This window comes from Molothrus ater, chromosome 1 (genome assembly GCF_012460135.2).
Source record: "Molothrus ater isolate BHLD 08-10-18 breed brown headed cowbird chromosome 1, BPBGC_Mater_1.1, whole genome shotgun sequence".
Taxonomy (NCBI): domain Eukaryota; kingdom Metazoa; phylum Chordata; class Aves; order Passeriformes; family Icteridae; genus Molothrus; species Molothrus ater.
Window position 1 is genome coordinate 44,987,285 of NC_050478.2, and position 23,165 is coordinate 45,010,449.

A 23,165-nucleotide genomic window follows, 5' to 3' on the forward strand; every position below is an offset into this window, starting at 1 on the left:
TGATAAGAAATCTCATGCACTTGCCACACCCTGGAAATGCAGATTTGGGAAATGCTTTCTCTGCTTCAGAGACAGTAGGTGGAGCTGTTTGTTACACACTTGAAACCTGCGCCTTCAAAAAATTAGAATCTCAGACATGTCATTGAGAAACAGATTTCATTTTTACTGACGGAGTGATGTATCTTAGCAGTAGGTTGATCACCTTAGGGATCTGAGACGCTTGTTCTTTAAAGATCTATCAATTTAGAAAGAAGAGTAAACTGGTGTTTTAAAAATATTGCAGCTTCTTAAATGCTGTTTTATCTGTCGAGTCTTTCTTCTGCTATTAATGCAGTTTTCCATACTGATCAAATGGAGCAGTTCTGTCCTGCTGCACTTGGCTCTTCCAGTTTTGTCTTCTTGTAAGATTACACAGATGTTTGTGATTAAAAGGCTCATATTTTTAATATGATTCATTTTATATTGGTTATGTCACAGTAGTAGAGTTGATAATTTACTTTTTTGTTTTGTTTTACCATTATAAAAGATTTTTTAAACGTAGTCCTGTGGAACATTCTTCTCCATAGCTCCATTTTGCAAAAGTGATGTAAGTTGATTTTTCCTGTACTGAACAAATAGAAATCCAGCACAAGTATCAGCCAATTGACCTTTGAATAGGTCAATTTGAATTGTGTACAGGGGCTCAGTTTGATTTACATGAGATAGAAGAGCTTAGGCTCAGAAAGGATGGACCTGTTTGGATATTACCCTTGATTTTCAGTTCTTTGAGTGAGCATCAGGTAGATCCAAAGAGATGATCCAGATACTGAGGGTGGTCCAGGAGTTTTCTCTGAGAACTCACATCACTTGCAAAGATCCCTGACTCCTCCTCTCTTTGTTGAGCTGCTGTGCTCCTGCTGGGCTGTTGGAGGTGTTCTACAAGAGCTTTCTCAATCCCTTTGGGTAGCGAGATCAAAATGTTTGGCTTAAGGGAAACTGACATGATAACTGAATTTACATCGATATATTTACGTTGCCTGTTTGCAAGGTTAAAGAGCAAAGTTACTGAATTAAGCCGTGGAATACTTGGTAGTAATGGATACTCTTCTGTTTTCTTTTGTTAATTAAAGCCAATAAAATGGTAATTGCAGTTTCTTTTGCCAATCTGTCCTGAATAATAACCTTTGATATAAATGAACTTCTTTCATATAATAGCCTTCTTTCCAGTGTTGGTAGGTGAGAAGATTAAAGTAAGCATATAATTTAATTTTCTGCAGCAGGTAACGTAGCAGAACATTATGGTGCACTGTCAAGAGCACCAGCAAAGTATTAGTTGCAGTCTTTATTTTCTTGGTGTTGCACTGGACATCAGTTAGTAAGGTTTATTGGTGAAATAATCATGTTTACTGCAGAAATAATAAGAAATTAACTGCAGTATGTTATTTGCAGAACCCCTGGGTTCTCATGCTTAGTTAAGGGTATACTCAGTAAAACTACTCTTGGAAACCAGAGGGATCTGCCTTTACAGTATTACATAACTACCGGCAGAAGTCAGGAATCTGAAACTTTGAAAAAAAAAATAGCAGCAAGAGCAGCTCAGCCTCTCATTTTAAACCCTAATTACCTAATGACTTCTAAAGCGAATTCCTCAGTAATGAAAAAATAGCAGTGCATCATTCGTTATTGCTATTATTCATCTTATCATCGGCTCTGGAAGACTTCAGGATGTTCCATGAATACAGGATTGTATCTTATTCCAGTCATTTGAAAGCGCTTGCGTAGGTGATGGTGTCTTTCTGTAAGCCAGTGATAGTAGATTACTCATTTCTGAAATACATTTGGCTTTTTTGTGGAATGTGATTATTTTCATTAAAAAAGGGATTTCCTGCAGGCATAGCCCCTTTGATTTTGAAAATTTGAGCAAAACATTTGGCCACAATTTTGGCAGTTTATGATTTATGAGGAAAACAAATTGAGCTGCTTTATGGAGAAAGCTTTGGGAAATGTGGTTAGAACCAAACCAATTAAGTCATGTTTGCTGATTTTGCAGAAGAGCTGAAATGATTCTTTGGAGGTGTAAATTACCCCATTTGTATTGATTCAGATGGCAATATGGATGCTCTTAGCGGTAACTATTTTTCTGGTCATCAAAATGTTTAGGGAAAGAGAAGTAGCAATCTATTACTAGGACTTGAAAGGAAAAGGAAGTTTCTTTGTAGAATGACTAGCAATTCAGTTTTGATTACTTCCTTTGGTTTTCTGTAACATGGGTGACTGAACTTGCCAGTGAATTAGTACAGCTATAAAGTGCTTTTTAAAGATAGGGAAGTAATTAAAAAAAAAAAAGAAAACCAAACCAATAAGCCAAAAAACCCCAGAATTTTATGCAGGGCTACCAAGAGGAAGATTTTCTGGAGCATTTCTGAGTGAGTCTGCTATCTGAAGAGGAGGATGGAAAAGGAGCACTACAGGAAGATTAAGTCAGCTAATGACTGCAAAAGAAATTGTTTGCATTGACTTCCTTTGTATTTTTGTGGTTTTTCTTCTTTTACTGGAAGAGTTTAGAAGAATTTTCACATCAATCTCTCACTGTGTGAGGGCTGCCTTAATTGAAAGTGTCAAGAGAAGGTTTTAGACTAAATCAGTAAAGAGATATAGGTCTCCAGAACCAGATGGCAATTGCTCACAGGTTCTACAGTAACTCAAAAATGAAATGGTTGAACTGTGAAATGAAAATAACATCCTAAATTTTTCTTTATACCAGGAAAATTAATGGATTTTATATGTGATGTTACTTTCTAAAAGGGGATGCAGGAATGGGCAAACTGCACACCAGGAAGGCTGACTTCTATACTCAAAGAATTATGAAATTGGTAAAAAAACCAGTCATATTCAAACCAGGAATACTGGGGAGGAATCCACCTGATTTGGGAGGTAAAGTCACTTCTTGCAAATCAAGCAGGGGACCGTGAAGGGTCTGACAAACGTGAATTATGGTGATCAAGTTGCTGTACTGCACTTGGATTTAAAAGGTTTTCTGTGATGTCACTCAGTGGAAGCTCTTGAGGAAAGGAAGCTGTTGAGCAGTAAGAGGGAATGTATTTCATGGATTGAGTACTGATTTTTAAAAATTGGGCCAGGCTGAAAAATAGGACTAAATAATCACTTTTCTTAGTATTAGATTATTACTGGATTTCCTTTTAAAACTGTGTAAGAATAAATAATGAAATTAGCAAATTTGCTGAGAAGAGTTGCTTCTGATCCTTAATGACTGCGTGGGAAAGCAGAATGTGAGACTGTTGATTTGTTCCATTTTTTGTATATTTTTTAATGGAAACACACTGGTGTTTGCATTAAAAAATTTATATAAAAAAACCTTAAGGCCTTTTCTTGTGATATAAATTTTTTGATAGGGAGAACAGAATCCATCATAAGAAAAGTGTTAATGATCATCCTAATGTGCACTGCTTGAAAAATTTGGGCCCAGTTTGTGATTCATGTTGTTGTTACATTTAGGAAGATAATTTAAGACATTTGGGAAGACTGTTAAAGCATTTTTATTCTGCTTCTCTATTTAAATGCTGATAGCCATTTTTGCTTACTAAATGTTGAAAAGACTTGTGACTGAGTCACAAACAGATGTGTAGAAAATTATTTATTTAGGCCTACACAGAGCCAGAAAATGAAGTTACTGTAGCTTAAAGTAAGTTCTAAAAATGGTTTCAATTGTAATATTTTCTTCAATAGAAGCTTAAATGTGCTTGGGAAAAATATCTCTCTTATGTTGGAGGAAGATAAAATTTTCCTAGGCATGCCTAAATAATTTGAACATAAGAATATGTGATGAGGTAGTTCATGGTTCAGAAGATAACCTCGCCACCATTTCTAGCAAAACATTTTGATGTGGTTTGGAGTTCAGCTAATTTTATACAGGCTGCAGTGTTCCATGTATGTTTTGGTTATTCTGAACAGTATTTAAATGCCATTGATTTGTTAATATAATGAAAATTCTTTTTAGCTCTTTGTTAGGTTAGACTTTAATTAATAGGATGAGAAATTATTGTAGATTTGGAATCATCTTACCTTACATTTAAATTAAAGTATGTTTTCAATTTTTAATGCCATTATCTCTAGCAAAAAAGAATAAATTAAGATGCATCCATTATGTATATCTCCTATGGTATTTTTCACTTGCAGGTGTGATGGTGCCTTAACAGAGTAAATGTTGTCATCTCTATTTAGCAAATGAAGCAAGAGGATTGTATTATTAAGGAATTGGGTCCAATTTCAATTAATCCATTAGTGTTTGTTTGAACATTAAAAAAAACAGTAGCCATAATATTTATAGTTTATATCGAACTCTGTGTGTCAGAGTTAAATTCTTCATCTTGAACTTTTTTGCTATTTGTTCTGCCTAACTCCGTAGTATTAATTGTTTTGATTTCCAGAAAAAGTTTGAAAAAAAAATTCATATTATAACAGAAATAAAGAAAAGGTCATGATGTTATCAGGAAGTTAGAAATAAAGAATTGTTACAGACTAGAAACTGCAACTAAATTAATGAGTAGGAACAAACTGAATTTTCAGCTTTGGTTAGAGGCATGTGGGGCTTCATGTTAAAGGGCTTTTGTTCATTAACTTTTTAAACAGTGATTTAGAAATTAATGACAAAGTCTGCAGAAGCAACAGAAGGATTGCAATTAGGTGAAGTCAAAGCTGTCTCCAAGGATGGAGGTTAATAGTTTATTTCAAGCTCTGACTGGACTGGGATTTTTTGTTTTTAATTTTTTGGGTTTGTTGTTTGTTTGTTTGTTTGTGGGGTTTTGTTTTTGTTTGTTTGTGTGTTTTTAATTTTTTTCCCCTCTATTTTTTTTTTTTTCCCTTTTGACAAATGCTGGGCAATGCCACCTGGATAGAGGAACCTAGTCAGGTGTGCTGTAATGAGCTCCAAAACTCATGGGAAATAGATAGGAAGATGCCTCATCAAAAACTGAACCTGAGGCAGGCACTGGAGGATGTAAAAATTATGATGAATGTAGTGCTGATACTCTTGTAGTTCCGCTGGCAATCTGAAGGTGCCTTCTTGCTTAAAATGGTTTGCTTCTGATCAGGATAGAAGCTAATAGGTAGTAATGAGAGCCCTCATTAGCAGCTTTCTTGTTAAAATAAATATGAGAGTTTGCTTTACAGAAGGGACAAGAAAGGATACAATTAAAGTACAGGAGATACTACATGGTATAGAATTAAGTGTTCTTGTAGTTCCTTTTGATAACACATGTAACATCATCAACTTTACACTACATAAATCCAATTATTTTTACATGGTTAGGCCAGGGAATTAATTTTTCTAATAATACTGAGGTTCAGTTTTCACAGGATTTTTGAACAAGCAGACAAGCAACAAAAATTCATGCTGCAAGTCCTCGATACAATAGCAACTTTTGGAGAATAAGACTGTTTCTACAGACAGGAGCAGGGAGGGAAGATAAAAAACCCCAAACTTTCTTTGTTCCAAAAACTCCTTCCCATCCCAAGTGTTACATGGACTGTAGTCAATAATGGAATTTACTTCTCAAGCCTTAAGTCAGTCATTGCACAACTTTAAGTCACTAAACTGAAATATGGAGGGGAGGGGAAAAAGAAGGAACAATATGAAGATTAGACAGGGGAGGTACCCTGATCAAAGGGATGGGAGTATATGTAAGCTTCAAAGTCTGTTACAGACAGCCCAGGATGCAGCCTTGACAAACTATTGTAATGCTGATTGCAGGTTTTGATTATACTAATTTCAAAAGAAAAAAAAAAGAATGAAATTTAATTGTGAGATTGAGTTTTTAAGTGAAGGCTGAATGAAAAAGCTGTTGAGATAAATTACTAGCTGTTGTTTAAACAATTCATTGAAAATACAATTTAATTACTCAATTTTAAGTTATTGAGTCTCCCAAGCCTATGTATGTGAACAATCCAAATTCTGAGAGCAGAAGGGAGAAAATGATAATGCTGCTGAATAACAGCAGCAAGACACAGTGTACAGCAAGTGTTCTATACATCAGCTGCTTTAGACAAATGGGTTTGGGCTGGCATGGAAAAAGCATGGTTTATGCAGGAGCCTATTGATTTTTATATATATATATATATATATCTACACAATAAATTTCTGTGCTAGGGTACCTGATATCTTTGCAATCTGCCAATGAATACTTTGGTCTCTGGCAGACAATTAACAATACCAGGTGCTCTAATGTCAATATAAAGGAATGCACTCAGTGCTCTGATACTCAGAGGGCAGAATGAAACCTTTAATAGAGGCAGATGATTTTTAATTAACTCAGGTTGAGAATTCTGCTGGAAAAGATCACCGGAAATCTAAAAAGCAGATTAAATTAACAATATTAAGAGAATCTGAAGCTATTTTTTTCTAAAAAAACATGAGAAAGGTTTTTGCTTCTACTTAAGCAAAATGTAGCATAATTAGGTTTAAAATTCATAAGTAACAGAGGTAGTATGAGTTTAGCAGTATTTGAGTAAATAAGCATTTTGCTTAGGAATGGTGAAATTTCAAGAGGGCAGTATTGTAATGACACCTTCCTAGTTCCTTTTTTTTTGGCAACATTTGGCAATGTGAACTGCAGTGGGAATTGTTACTGCACGATTAGGCCTAGGGTTAGATGAAGTAAATGTTGCTGGCCGCACTTCTCCAAAGCGACATTGATGCTCTCAGAAATGCATCAGTTGCCATGACTTCCTTTCTGGATGTGCCAGCACAAAGCCTCTCATGACAACAGGTGTGTGTGTAGTTACTGCTTGTAAGTATTATGGGATGGATTGCTGCATTAGCAGAAGGTAGAAAAGCAGAAGGAGCAGGGGTGAAGGGTTAAGTTGTTCCTCTGTGCAGTGTTACAGCATATGTACTGTTAGCTGATGACCTGCAAACACACAGATTGTTGAAGGGAAAAAGTAAAGGAACTACAAAATAAATGTTATGAATAATTTTTCGGTGTTCCAGGAAGACAATCCTAAGTAAAACGTTGAATCCCAAACAGTGTATTTTAATATGAGCACATCTCCAAGCTGGAGAAAGATATCCCCCTGTGTGGAAGAGGAATATTTTCACTGAGTTGAAGGGAGCTTAAATAGCTTGAGTTACTGAATTATATAATGGCCCTTAAGGATCCACTTTGAATGGTTTGATAAAATGGTACATATCAGGATAATTGGCAATGGGATGCTAGAGATGTCTTAGAAATACCAAGCCTGCTAATTAAAATCAATGCCATTGCTCTTACCATTTTTTTCCTTCCAAGAAGCAGATCCTGTTATGCTTGTTGTATTTGATGTAGTGTGTAATATTGAGATACTGAAGTAAGTGAATTTTGTGTCACTCAGGTTACATACATTCATACCAAAGTGTTGTAGGTTGTACTAAATGACTTCTATTATGCTCTTATTTTATTTGAAGGGCAAAGCCCCTGTCAATCTCAGATGTGAGAATCAGCGTCCTAATTAAATTTAGGTACGTATTAAATTTATGTCATGTATTTATTTTTATTAGGTTGTTTTTGGGTTTGAGGCTTTTTTTAGTGTTAATTTCTTAGTGTTAACTAGGAAGTCAAAATTACTCACTTGCGCTTTCTTGAATAGAACATGAACTACCTCTTAGATGAAATACATGCTTTTCCAAAAGGTTGGTTGGGATTTTGGTTGTTGTAATTGCATAAACACAAATGTAACAGGCATATAATACATATTTTGAAATGTCTCTCCAATTTATGTAGCTTACCTGTTTTCTTACTGCATCTCTGTTTCTTTGATCTTTTACAAACTTGCCTTTATATTCTCCTGATTAAATAATAAATCTGGAAATTTCTACCCTCTTGTAAACAAATATTTTACTGTTACGGATTTTGAAGAAGTTGGAGTCATTGAACGTTTCTGAGATTATTGGAGAAATTTCTCAGCTACATAGAGTAGAGGCAATTTGTATAGTTTACTTCAGCACAGCATTTTATTTTACCTGGATATTTGTAGTATAACTTTAAGATAGAAAAAAAAGTGCAAATATTTTGGTACAGTGTGTTGAATATAACCCATTTGAATGGAGTTGTACAAGAGCTGATATTGTACTAATTAGCAATAGAGAGGAAAAACTCTATTTGATCAGTGCTGTTGTATCTTTAAATTTTGAGATATGCAAAGAGAGAAGAAGAGAGGAAGAAATTTAAGGGGCTTGATTTTCAAGAAGGGTTAAGCCTTCCCTGAAAAACAGACTTCAGTAAAACACCTGTCATTTTACATTGCATAACTGAGGAACCAAATATCTAATCTTTAACATTCTGCTTGAGTTATCTGAGTACATGAATGATATGATCTAATATTCACATATATCTGTACAGACAGACTGAAAACATTCAGAATGAAATTTTGAAAAATACATCCTGAACACAAGAGTACAAATGATCAAATCTAATAATGACATCGGGTCTTTTTATTGCTTTGCATTGCTTGGTTTGTGCTCTGGGGTTTAGCTGGGTGGGCACTGTACAGCCAGAAATCTCCGAAACTGATGCTAGCTTTTATAGCATCACTATAATTATTTATTTATTGAGTGTTATCTGAGCTTAGTCTGTTCATTTTCTAGATATTGAGTGTAGCTGATGTTGATCTGTCCCATGTGAGACCTTAACTGGTATTTTTGCCAAGTTAGAGATTAAGTTTTTTAAGTGTGCTGGGGTGCTTAAATGTATTTGTAGAGTGGTTTAAGTATTTCTTGGGCACAGATTTTGGTGGCACTGTTCAGAACTGAGCTGAGCTGCAGTCAAGGGAATCTTTGTAACCTCGGTGTTTCTTGCAAGGCGGAAATATTTCAGATGCTGCAGCTTTCTCCATAATTGATTATGTGTGTTAGAGCCTATGCATACTTTGCCTATATAGCAGAAAGAGAAATGCTTTGCTTTAATTCCTTGCTGATTTCAAATAATGTTTTATATAAATCAGCTGCTCTTCTCAAGTCTGCTTCTGGTTTTTGAAGAAAAGCTTTCCTTTGATTTATGAACTACTGATTGTACTCAGAGCTTTGTTTTATCTGCTTTTGTCATTGCACAGATATAACCAGAGTACTAAATTCCTCTAAAGCTTTTCTTCTTTTTTTTTTCCCCTCAAAGGGAGACTCCTTGATTATAAGTATTGGTGCATTCCAATTTGTGTTCCAGAGCTCTCAAAGATGTTATGTATAATTAGCCTTTTGCTTTAGGAATGAATTTGTGCAACTGTGGTTCTCAGTAAAAATAAGTACCTGTCAATCAAAAGGTTTTAGAAAATTTTTGTGTTTGTAGGTCTGTAAGATCCAAAATACTATCTTTTTTATTTCTGATTTACACATGCTGCAACAGTAACTGCAATTTGCATGCTTGGCCTATAATGATGGTTTGAAACCACCTTGAAATGTTTAGGAGCAAAGTAGAGAAACTGTGTGAAAAATCATATAGCCTTGTATGTGAAGAAAACCATCATCTTCCTCTCTCCATATTTGCTTCTATTTTTTCTACTCTTGACTGAATATAAGTGGCTGCTAAACTGCCAACAACTAATTCTTGCTTACTTGCTCCTTCCACCCCTGCTTGTGGGAAGACCTACTTGCCTTTTCTTGTGATCCACTTTTGATCTTCTATGACATATTTTCTGAATTTAGCTTGCACCTTTTGATGTTTGTACTCCAGACAGAAAATACATAAAAGTGTAAAAGCTTTTGTGAAGAGTTTGGCATGGGATGTAAGTGAGCAAACAAACAGAAAATGAATGGTGATTGCTTTGCTTTCTGTGGAAGGGAAAGGAATGAGAGAGCACCTTCATGGTTAGGAAATATTTCTAGAAAACATAGTTATACCTTCTCTAAGCAGTAAAATCTTGGTTAAATAAGAATTTTAGAACTGTTTTGAAGGAGATCTCCACTTGCATTTCTCTTATCCTTTAAGCATCCAGTTGGTCACTCTTCAGTCTTTTCACATATTTGCAACTAAATGTATAAAACTAAACTGAGGACTTAATTTATTAAAAAGAAATATTTATTTTGTCAACACTAGAATTTTTAATTGTTAATTGTATCATTTTAAATTATATTGTAATGGTTCCCACTGGAGGATCTTTTCTGACTTTGTAAAAAACAGAAACTTGCAATTTAATTAAATGCATTTTGATATTTGTTATTAGTCAACCAATATTTCACTTACATAGGTAATCTCTTGTGATGACTTAATCATTCAAGTTTTGAAGTCCTGAATTTATGGACATGCCAAAGCTTTTATATTCTAGCGATTTTAAAGATTAGTGTTTCACAGTTACTCTTCTTTTTTCCTTAAGAATAAATATTGGATTTTGAGAACAAATTGTTCATTTAAAAGCAGTAATTCTCCTTCTGATATATCTAATTTTAAGTCACTTACAGTCACACATCAGAAGCAGATTTGGTCTGTAATTCAGGTGATGGTGCATCAATGCAGAACAGGGCTTTAGGAGGGGACTGTCTGCTGACAGTTCTCTGCCCTCAGACTGGCACTCCAACTGCTCTGTCCAGAAGGTAAATACCAGCTACATATACCTTTAAGGAAAGCAACTTGATAGAGCTTTGGTTTCATTTTAAAGCATGGTAAGGGAAGGAGGAATTAATTGAAGCACAGACAATGTAGCAGAAAAGTCTGAGAAAATGTGTTAGTATTTTCCTGAGAGAATCCCTAGATTACTCTGTACCCATTTTCTGCTGCTGAATAAAATTTGACAGTCTGACCATCCTCTGGTAGAGTATTTCAGGCCATAGCTACAAAGGTGTAGCATTTGTGTCCTTGTTCCATTACCCTGTGTGTCTTCTTGGACCACAGCGCTGTTGAAATTCCAAGAGTGACACCACCGTGAGCCAAGGCAGTGCTATGGAGAATTAAATCAGTTAATTTCAAAGGTATTTCAAACTAACTGGTGCAAATTAGAGTCCTACTGGGAATGCTTTATAAATCTAAATTTTAAGTATGACAATCCAGAATATGTCTTGAAATGAAGTGGGTGTATGATACATTGAACTTCCAATGTTATTTCAAGGGAAATTTTCAAAAAGCCTATGCACAAGTCTTCTGGCCCAGTGATTTCTTTAAAAAGAGAAGGAATTTCTAATCAGAAGCTACAGTTTTGGAGCAAGCCTACTCCTCCTCAGTTATTACAGCATGGTTTACAGGCTGGTTTTGGTGTGCACAAACTAGATTCCTTCTGGAAGTAACTAAATCTGTGTTTCTGAACCAATGAATCACACAGTCAGACAGGTTCAGACTGTGTGCAGTGCAGGAATGTTTGTTCCAGGGAATACTGTCTTCCCTGAAGCCAAGCTGTGGATCTACATGCTGTGTAGGTCTAGTCCTTCAGCACTGTCTAGTTCAGGCTACTGGTCTGCTCTTGGTGCAAACAAATCTCACAAATTCAGACATAGCCAGAGGGTCTGCACCAAGTATGCCAAGCAAGTCTGGGGTCTGACTGTGCCATAAACTCCCCAAAGGGAAGATGTCTTCCATTTGAAGAGAGGAAATGCTCAAGGGAGAGAAGAGCGGCATCAGATATCTGAATGGTACTATTCACAGAAGAACTGAATAGTAGTATTTGAAACTCTTTTATTACAGAAAAGTAAGAACAAAATGACATTTTTAAAATTCAAACCACATTATTTTAAAAATGGTGAAGAACCATTCTGTCTTTTCCAGATGTGCACCACCTAATTATCTTTCTGAATTCTAATTGTGAATTAGGTGAATTTCCATTTTTCAGAAGCTTTTGTGTTATTTCAGTTGTTTTACCATTCATCAAAAACATTCCACCAAAGTATGTTTGGTGTACTTCAGATTGATAGGAGCTGAGTGGGAAGATCAGACAGCACAAACAAGCAGAGAGGAGGAATGAAAATGGCAGCTTTATGAAGTTCCCCTTCGTTCATTTCCCTCTGGGACAGATCACTGACCTTAGCTTTCTGTGTCTGGGCTGAGGCATACTATCAAGGGCTAAGGAAGATTTACTGGGATTCATAGAGCTGTAGGAGCATCTGCACAAGAGGACTTTTATTTATCTCTAGTTCCTTAATATGCTGTTTATCTGGTAACCTGGCTTTCCTCTTCTCCTGCTAAATTGTCTTGTCAAGGACAAAACATACTACTACGTTTCCATGGGGATAGGGTATGGAGAGTACCAGGTGGGTGAGAATCCTGATCTTCACTGTCAAGGTGTATTGAATAATGCAGTTTAGCTATAAGTGTATGCATGCTCACACACATATGCAGAATAAAACTAATTAATGGCACTTCTAGTCACAGCTACAGAATAAAGATGATTATTTCTAAATAATTTCTGAATTATTGGGGGCTTTGTTTGTTTCTTGTGATTGCTTACAGATTTACTTTCAGTCTATTAGTGTATATTGTTTTATATGTTAAAATACCAGTAAATTTTTAAATTTGCAGAAACATTCCCATAATGAAAAGCTTCCAGATTAAGTTAAGAACATCAACTGTAATATAGCAAAAGTATTATGAAAATGCTAACTGAAGATCATGTCTTTTTTTAAATACAGGTGTTACTATAGGAATAGTATATGCCAATAATTTTTAAGGACTACCCAAAATACTCGTGTTTGAATGAGGAGATGGAGGTGCTGTCTATATTTCTGGGACCTTTGCAGACGTTTGGCTGGTTTTTAAGACACAATATGATAATGCATTTAGAAGGTATCGATATTGTTGGTATGAAACACACCAGGGTAACATGTCATGTTAAATATAAAATACATTCTGTGTAAATAGATTCTTTTATCTGCCAAAATATTTTTCTTGTGTGCAGTACAGGTGAGTGGTAGTTTTAAGCTTCTAAGTCTTTGTCTTTAAAACAAACAAACAAAACCTACATGGAAATTGCAAATAATTTCTGTAGTTAAGAAGATAGTTGTTTATATGCTTAAATCTGCAAAAATATTAAGCTGCTGGTTTTGACACATACTGACTGGAATTGGAGGGCTTGCAGTCTTAAAGCTACTGGAATTGCAGTCTGTGTGGAATATCAAAGAACAGTACTAAAGTATGTGTAAGGAGCATGGGCAGTATGAAGAGGAGTTGGACTGGGGAAGTAGTCTTCAGGAGCTATGTACATGCAGACTTATTGAAAGTGCAGTGTTGAGTGCTACAGTTGCAAGGAATTCACCCTGAGGCCAAGTTAATGGGAACATAGTGGTGTGATCCTAGAATTTCACAGGAGTCTCACCTGAAACAAGCCCATGGGTGGCCTAGAGCATTTGTTAATGCCTTCTCTCTCTCCTTGTGCCACACTGGGGCTCTAGGGGTTGTTGCAGAAAGTGGTGAAATACTCAGTGGATGTTGGTGTGGGAGGATATGTGCTGATTTGTGTACTGCATTCCCCATGGAGGACTGTGGAGGACAGGTCTTTCCAATGTTCCCATCCCACCAGAAGGCCCTTGAGTAGGCAGCATCACTCATCCTGTCTGTACACAAACCAGGATGAACATCTTTGGGCTGCTCTTTCTAACAACACACTCACAGTCGTCTGGCACTGACTCGCCAGGCTGTGAGACCCAGTTCCTTAGCGAGCTCTGCTGTTTGCTCTGCTGCCTGCTCTTGTTTATTCTGCTGCGTGATCTGTGGGGAAGGGTCAAGTAACAACAGCAGTTCTAGAACAAATCTTTCTATGCCTGCATTGCTAGAAGTCCAGCTAGGGAGAGGGAAGAATGACTCATAGTGAATACTTCAGGGATTTTCAGAGCCAATGTCTCAGTTACTCTCCTGCTGTACACTAGCCAGGCTACGAATTGTGCTTTATGAGGTCAAGCCAGGTGGCATTATAAAAGGAGCACTGAGAGAACTGTTTAATGTGGAAGGACTGTTTCTGTTATTAAGGGAAGATTTTCAAGTTAATATGGGCATAAAATTGGATTCCCAAGAAAGGTAGACTTACAGATGCCACCAGTGATGCAAAGAATGTATTGCATGTAACTATGATGGAATAGTATGCACATTTTTAAAATATTTTCACTAAATATTTTGGGGTTTTTTGAATTGAAAAAATGCTTTATTTTAAAGAATGCTTGTCTGTATTTATCATTCTCTAGGAATGAACCTGTACTGAAAGTCAGGACCTGATTGGAAAAAAGGTCTCCACGAAGAGGTACCAGACAGGCAGTGAGAAATACACTTCAGGGAGAGCAAAATTGCACTTGTTGAGAGGAAATGAGATAAACGGAAATGTAGCAAACATTTGTGTAATTAAAAATGTGGGAAAGGAAAAAACAGGAAAGCCTTATAAGAAAGGTGGTAAAGCTAATGATGTTTTGCTAGGTTGTTTAGAAGTTTGATAGGGTACTACAACATAAAGTATTACATGTTTGTAATCTAAGAGGAAAGTGCCCCAAAATGCTATTGTAAATAATAATTTAAGCTTACCATTTTGCAGTCACGTTGTAGACTGGCATATACTGGTGAAATGATAAAAAAATCACTCAGCTTGTTGTGGTTAGTGGTTCAATACGGACATAATAGGGCAAAAAGGGGAAAACTTTCCAGCTTATCTTCACTTGCAGCTGATGTCCAGTATGGATACACACCTTTTGATAATTCTGAGTCAAACCCAGGATTTAACCAGAAAGTCCTGTAGGATTTAACCTGCAGCAAAATTGCTTGTCCCTGATACTGACCCATTATTTCAACTCAGACTACCCTACTTACTGCAGACCAAGCTGTAACTGAGGTAGGAGAGCAGATGAGAAAGAAGGGTGAGGGGGGAAAAATATATCAAAATCCTGCTTTATTTTCATGTCCCATGTAGCAGTAAAAGAATGGGAGGGCAAAGGAGTCTGTACTCATGGTGCTGTCTTGAAAAAGATCATTTCAGCTTTCATGTGGAGATTTCCAGTGTCCCCAGAGCTCCCCAGAATATCTCCTCTATCTCCTCTATAATTCAAAACCTGCTTCACCCTTGCTACTCCACTTGCCCACAGAAGATTTCAAAGCCTAACAGTTAAATGTGGTGCACAGTCTGTGCTCCTGTGATATCCAACATGACTAAAGAAAACAGGGTTAAATGCAATGTCCCTTGACAATTTATGGGTTTATGAAGTGAGAAGGAATTTAAAAGAATACCAGTATAGTATTTATTTAATTTATCTACAGTGTGACATGTCAGTCAGTTCCATGATGATAGACACTGACTGACAGTGCTTGTGCTGGCAAAAGAAAAGGAAAATAATAGCCATTAGCATAGTGTCAAAGTAATACAGCAGCACTCACTCATTTTGTGAAACAGCTTTGCCTCAGCATGAAATTGTTAATGGAGTAGGATAGAACCCAGTATGACAAACTAGGTACTGGTCTGGGGCAAGTGCACCACAATTTATCCTGGTGCTGACTCCTTCTCTCTAGCAAATGCAGTGCCTGATCTGTGTTTTTTGACAAGGGTAAGTGTTGAGTATGTTGTCATTTTTCTGATTCTGTCAGCAGTTTAATTGGTTCAGCTGTGATTAGCACAAAACTTCCACAGTTTAGTCTTCACAACATTTATTTTATGACACCTAGTAAGAAATATTAAGCTGTGAATGCATTTTTTCCCAGTGTAAGAAATGCTTGCAAATCTTAAAAAAAAAAAACAAACCCAAACCAAAAACATTAACAGTGTTTCCACTGTGATGGATTTCTTTATTTTTAGAAAGAGATTGTCCCCAGATCAGAGCATAGCATATATGCAGCATCATCATCACTGTTTGCTCCTACTTTTGAAGGGAGAAGAAAAATATAAAAAATGAGATTTTACAGGAATACATATTAATATTATAGAAATTTAATTGTATAGAAATTAAAAGCTGGAGAGGGAAAAAAATCCTCAAGAGACGCTGGTAAGATTTTAAATAAAAGAACACATCCACAGTTAGAGTAATTGGACTGTGAAATATTAATCTTCCTGATTTTTGTACAAGTGACTTACTCATAACTATTTATGAGTTTTTTAGCACTCGACTCCCCCTATCTCCCCCTGAAGATTTTGTGTTTTGCTTTTTTGCTTTAGGATGTTGTTACTTCCATCACACCTCCCCCTTTCCCCCCATTTATGGTACACTCCCTGCTGTCTAATCCTCCCAAAAAATGTCAGCTACTGCTGCTGGACTGATATCCCTCTGAACAGATTAAAGTGATGTGTGTTCCTCCAAGGCTCCCCAAATGCAAGTGGTGTGCTTGCGCGTGTGCTAAGCAGCAATTAGAGTTTCACTAGGGAAAATTTAGCAAAGACATAAAAAACAAAAGGGTAGTGTTTTGGTACTGTCTGGAAGTTGTGTTAGATGCCTGTCTTGATGGAGAAGAATAAACTACTTTAGAAGAAGAGGCAGCAAAACGAAATTAGCACTGAACCCTGAGAGAGTAAATAATGATGGACGCAAATTCTCCTTACTGGGAGAAATTGGTTCTTACTGTGTACTGCAGGTGGAAAAGGTGTATGACCCTGTCAGCATAGAGCTTCACTCCTACTTGCACCATTCCACAGTTTGAGACACAAGAAACATGGAAGGGATAAAACACTGAGCAGCTCTCCTTGGCAATTCTGGCTTGTTCTCTCAGATCCCTGACCAGGAGTCAGGCTTATAAAACTTCCACTGGGTGTTTTTCCTAAATGTAGCAGCGTTTTACTAACCTGGTTGGGGCATTTTTGAGGGTTTGGGAGATTGGGTGAGGAAGAGAGGAAGTAAGGGCTGAGGTGGGAACTACTTGTAGTTTTCACAATCTAGGACCTTGATTGTCAAATTGAAAACGTGTGAATGGGAGAGAAATTTCAGTCACATTCATTGTACTGGTAATCAAGGAGTAAGAGTCTGTCATGTTCTCCACAGATTAAAAGATCTTTACCCCAGCTCTGGCATCTGGTGCACATCTGGCAGGTTTAAGGAGAGTGGAAATGGGAACAGTTTAGCCACTTAATATGAAAATCCCTATATGAAAATCCCTTTGTCCTCCAGCATTGTAGATTAGAGGGTATTGGTAAAACCTGTATTTTCAGATGATACTTGTAGCCCAAGAAAACTTCTAGCCCAATACACCAAATTTGGATTGACTGTGGAAGTGGAAAAAGATGAGGTGCTGTGGTAAAAGTGGTCTCTCTTAAAGGCTGGAAATGGGGATATCTGCTTCCCAGAATATGCAGAAATCCAGATTTTTTGCTAAGCAAAAGGTCTCAATAGCTTGTTATGCATAGATGAGTATTAAGGATGCCTGAACAGAAAAGTGTCTGAAGGCATTCTCTTCTGTGGAGGGAAACAGCATTTTAGCAGTTTTCAAACTAAGATTGAAACCAGTGTTAAGAGAAGTTAGTGATCTTCATGCACTGCTCTGAATCTACTCTGCGAAGTGAGATAGTGCAAACAAGTGCAGAGAAAAGAGACAACCAGTTACCCAGCTGAGCAGAACACTGTTGTTATAAATTATCAAATCGGTAGCCAAATTTATAAGTAAATTTAACAATGATTTATTAGATTGTTAACAAAAATGGAATTTCAAAAAAAAGACCACCACAGCCTTGGGCAGTGTCGAACCTGGAATCGGTGCTGGGTGAACCTGGATCCGACCGACAAAGTGTCAGCGTGTCCCCAGTGGTTCACCCCAACTGCTTCAAGCCATTAGCTTATATACAGTTTATTCTGCCTGAGGCAGGGATGACCGAACGTTTCTTTGTGTCTCTTCACTTGTAGAACTGGGGCCATACATGTGCAGGAATAGACAAAGATAAGTCCAGGTGTGGCAGAATCTGTATTCGCATGTAGCAGAGTGGCACTGGTGCTTGAGTACGGTAGATGCAATCTGCCCAGGTGCAGGTCCTTGTGAGTGGTTTAGACATTCCATGGAAACTAGCAATCATGGCCCAGGAAGGTTTCTTTCATACGTTAACAGACTTGATATTATCTTAATGCTGTCCAGGAGCTAATTGAATAAACATAAGACTCTGCTCCCAGCCAGGGTGGTCACAGACATACCTTAGGTTCTACAATATTTTATACATATATAGCATGAATTATCTCTACCATATACTACACTGTTCTCCTAAGAAAAGCACTTTGCAGTGTGTGCTGTGTGTTCATTAGTCTTTGAAGTAAAAATGCCTCTAAGGCCAATGGATAAACTGTGGTTTATTCTATGAAATAGGTGTAATCTGAATTAAGAGGACAGGAAACTGAAGAAACAGAAACCCTCATCTGTACTACCAAAGGAGAAAGTTTCTACCTGTCTTTGGTAACTTGTAAAAGCACTGCTTCTCATCAGGGGGAGAGATGTGAATCTAGGAATGTTGTCCTTCCATTTTCCTCTTTGCCTTTGTAGGCAACTAGAATAGATTTAGCCTCTTCTCTACTGGGGAAGATAAAAAGTGCTTAAACAACAGGAAAAATTATATTTATCTATCACTTAAGAAGGCAACAGAGCAAATGGGAACCAGTCCATCTGGACTTTGCCTTTAAACTGCCAGGTTTAAACTCCCGAAATGGAGACTGGTGTAAGACAAGAGTAAGTGGAACAGAAGTGGAACAGCCCAATAACAGACTCTGTCTTGGAGCTCAAACCAGCTATCAGATTTTCACCAGGAACTGTTCTCTTTGTTATATGAAAAACGGGGGAATTTTTAGCTTTTTGTTGTAATACAATTGCCTGCTTTATGGACTCCTTTCCATTGCTGCTCCCAGAGGTTTAGAAATTTATTAGAGGAGAAGGCGTTGTTCAGGAAAACATCTAAAATTTATCTTTAAACCTGCCAGACACTAGGAAGAAATTACCCATACCAATGGAAGCTATTTAGTTTATGTTTTAAAAAGTCACAAAAACATAGTGGGTGGTGAGGGGAAGACATCTATTCACCCTCAGAATATAATTGAAGAACCTACATCCAAAACAGTGTGATGGAAAGTGTTCCTAATCTGACTGCTTGTGGGAATTACATGCCAGGAGTCTATCACCCAAAACATTGACTGAAATTAATTACATTTTTTAAACACAAACTGTGTAAATTCATTGATAAAAGCTTCTAGAAATATCTAGTATTCATTTGCATATTTTTGAACTTATTTGGAACTTGGAACTCATAAAATGTTCTTTGACAGAATTGGTTTTGGTGATAGACATGTTGGGCATCTATTGAGTATTTTTTGCTTCTTTTGTACTTGGAAGCAATTGGTGAAATGCAATCACTCCAGAAAGAAAATGAAACCCAATCTGAGATTCATTCACACAGCAGGAGTTCTCCACAGGTGCTTATTACTATGTTACGCATAACCATAATAGCTGAGCCCCATCAGTTGTGACTTCCAGATAAATTCTGTCATTTGTCGTTCCCACTGTTCTGTGCTTACCCCAATAGGCATGTTTTTTGCGCAATTGTGTTTTGTTGCTTGTTTGATTTGCACATATATTCTGTGTATACATCTCTGAATACATTACATTCCCTCCTTGGGGAAGAAGCACATACAAATGTAGATTCAGAGAGGGAAAGACATTCTCCCTCTATTTTCTCTCTCATCCCCCTCAGCTGTGTTTTGTTGGGGGAAACAGAGTTGCATTGGGAGGTAGGGGCAATGTTTGCAATGACTGAGTGGTTCGACCTTCTTCTCAGAAATAGCTCCTGCACCAGTGGCTGTTGCCTTTTTGGAAGTGAGTTTCACTTTGTGAGACAATCAGTTGTTGTTGGCTGCTGCTCTTTCTTTAGACCATTCTTACAATCTTCTTGCACCAGGTGATTTGAAGGTCCTGAAAGTAAAGCCTGAGTTTTTCAAATCTGGGGTGCCTTGAGGTTCCTGAATTTCAGTGCAACAAACTTTCTCAGTGTGTTAACATTGATGCCTGCATTAATCATCCCACTAAGGGTGATCATCCAGCTGGAGTTAAGCCCAAGTAATGTTTCCTCCATATTGCTGAGAGTATATCAGCGCCTACTTTTCACTTCAGCTAATTTTCCTCAAACTAGGCAGGCTGAATTGTCCACCAGAGTTATACAGCACTTCACTCTCATATGAAACCCATGTTTTGCTTCCAAGGAAAGAGTGTGGAAAGGAGCCCTTTGGCTTCAAATGACAAGTCCAGTTGACAGTCCCTTTTGCCATTTGACTCCTTATAGCATAGCCTTTGGCAGGGCGGTGCACGAGAACCTTAATTTGTTACAGCTGTCAGAGAGACGGGCATTGCTTTCTTTTCTGTTCTGCCTGCTTTCCTCTGGAAATGAGGTTTTTTCTGTCATGCTCTCTCGCTGACAGGCTGTCCAACCCTATCCTATTTACTTTTTTAATCCATTGGCCAATTTTAGTCCTATTTAGCACTGAGGCAGATGCCTTAATGATATTGAGTTCTACCACTGTAATGAATACTGGCAGCCAGATAGAGGAGAGAGATGTAATTAATGCCTATTCTGATGAAAAGATTTCAGTGTGTGCTCAGCTTTTTCTAGGTATCAGGCTTTATTAGCTCTGCTGCGAACAAAACTGCCTGGGTTTATATTGTAAGCATTATTGTAGCACTTTAATTGATGGCTTTGCCTCTGTGCTTTCTCTTGCTATCATGCATCAGAGCCCTAATGAGGGTTCAAAATGTCACTGAGCATGACAATGTTGAGTATGTGGGCTGATACTACCAAGCGTTAGCGTTACTAAGTCTGGTAGATAACAGAACTCCATAAGGACAAAAATCTCTTCTTTCATTAGTCCCCCTGACCCTGACTCCTTAGCTGTTCTTGTTTTATGGGAGGGCCAGTATCTGCTGCCTGGGGTTTCCATCCTGAAGCAGAGATTGCAGCATCTTGGGCTGCCAAACACTTTTCCATGGCAGGAATCCTCCTTGAATCATACAGAACTCACCTTCACCAGCTTTTGTCCTGGGACCTGGGGTTCCTGCCTGACCTTCTGTGCAGAAACAGTGCTGTGTCTCGTCCCATTGCTGCAGAGCAACATGCCTGCTGTGGGTGAAGGAGCAATGTGGAGACAGTTCACTTCCTCTCTTGTTCCACTAGAAAGATTGTCCATGTAGTACCATGGCAGGAGGGAGTAATGGAGATTAAGACAAACTAGTCTAGCCATTCCATTGAATCTCTGGGATAGTTCCGTCAGTTTACCCGAGGAAGCCAGTTTGACATGCATAATTCAGACATTTCCTCTCTTACATGATAATCTCTTACCTTTTGCATCTTGCACATTCTGTAAAAATGTGGCAGAACAAGCATGTTCTGCCATCTGGACAGAAAAAAAAATCATAAATATTATTTACTTGAAATTGCAAAAAGTATGTGTATTTGAGCACCTAGTCTAATTTAGTCAAAGTCTTGTACAGGGTTTGAGCAGCAAAAACATTGTTTCTAAATTTTAAATATATTAAAAGGCATATATTGGGAATACACTTAAATGGGTTGTATGAGCAAGTTCAAAAATTATATGGTTTAGATCACTGCTTTACTTGTCTTGTAGAGCTGAGGTTTAGAATTGACCTGTCAGATTTTCATAACACAGGCTGGTTTTATGAATCTGAGGCAGAAGTGGCAAGTAAGGTAGCCTAGTAATGTGATTCTTTTTAAAATTCTAGGCTTGGCTCACAATGATATTCATAGATAATCTTGGTTGATTTCCTGAATAAGTATGCAATAAGTGTATTCTTTTACTTATGTAGCAAGATATTTAAACATTAATTTAAGAGTAAGTCAGCATGTCATGAATAAATACTCCTGCAGCTTAGTCTGCTTTGCGGTACCTCTAAATTTTATTTAGACTTTTGTGTTACTCTAGTAGTATAAGTGGTTTTTATCAGCAATTGGAAATAGTAAGGTACTCACCACTAATTCTGATAAATAGAGAGAATGAATGTAAGTATGTGCACACTGTGTTAAAAGCTTTTATTTTACTTGTTTCTCATTGATTCTTATTTTTTCTTCTCATAGGGTATGTCCTAGTTGTGCATGCCAGAAAATGTGTGATGAGTTTGCAAACCTGTCTACCTTTACAACTCTTCCTTCTACATGCTTTTTTATTACTCCTGTCATGGAATATATTGCCTAATTTGTAAATATCAAAAGCACTGTAAAATGGGAGATAGCAATTTACTTAATACCATGCATACACAATTTATGTCAGTATTTTAAATAAATGAGCTCTTCTGCTGGAATACAGGAAACTTTATGCGGAGTGCCTGCAAACACTTTCACAGTTAGCAGTCATCTTAATATTGGTCCTAACTAGTAGAACACCCAAATCTCTCTGAAACAAAGGCTATCATTAATGTTGCTTGACAAATTAGAAATATTATGAATAATATAACCCTAGGGGTCAGAACAAAACAAACTTTTTGTTTTTAAAACTTTTGGTCAGAAGGATTTTTTTTTATTACTCTGCCAATCTTTTTTACTTCCATAAACTGATTTTTGATTTGTGAAGAGTTCTGAGCATAACCCTGAATTTTCACATGGTCTCTGTAGCTTGGCACAGCTGGAGTGCCTGAAGCAGCAACCTGGCTTTCCTTTGGTTTGTCTCTCTGGAACTGAGTAAATTTTTCTCAGGTTTGTGACTCAGAGAGAGAGTTTAAGTGGGTTTGCCATGGGTGGCTTAAGGGAACATAGGAATTTTTGTTTTCCAATTCTGAATTTAGAATGTGCATTTCTCATATTCATTTCACATCTGCAGAAGTTATTTGAAGAGTATAACATGGATATGTGGAATGAGGATGAAGATCTCCCATTGAAATTTTGTTTATGTTTTTGTTCTTTTCCTTTTCATTCCAGTGAAATGAAGCAGAAGTTGGATGAAGAGGGTAACAAGTGCAGCATCCTTTCCAAGCAGCAGAAGTTCAATGAGCACTGCTGCATTCGCTGCTGTTCCCCTTTCACATTTCTGATCAACAGCAAGCGACAGTGCCAGGACTGCAAGTACAACATCTGCAAGAGTTGCAGCACTTACCAGAAGAAGGAGAAGGCTTGGATTTGCAGTGTCTGTCAGCAAGCAAGGTAAAAGCCTGTTGTTCAGCAACTTGTACAAGGTAGCTGTGGCCTGACCTGAGCTTTTCCTTGTATTTGTCAGTAGTTAACGCTGGTGGAATAGGACATGAAGTACCTGTTTATGTAGAGGTTGATTCATTCCTGACGTGCCTGGTTTTTGTAGAGGC

The 23,165-nt window shown here is 37.3% G+C and overlaps 1 protein-coding gene across 1 annotated transcript in view; it reads left to right on the top strand.

Moving 5' to 3' along the window:
- The window catches only part of MYRIP (myosin VIIA and Rab interacting protein), a 207,314-nt gene that overhangs the window by 69,555 nt on the left and 114,594 nt on the right, over nucleotides 1-23,165 (top strand). The window contains 1 exon segment of the mRNA XM_036404897.2: nucleotides 22,786-23,007. Within this exon segment, the coding sequence (XP_036260790.1) occupies nucleotides 22,786-23,007 (222 nt within the window).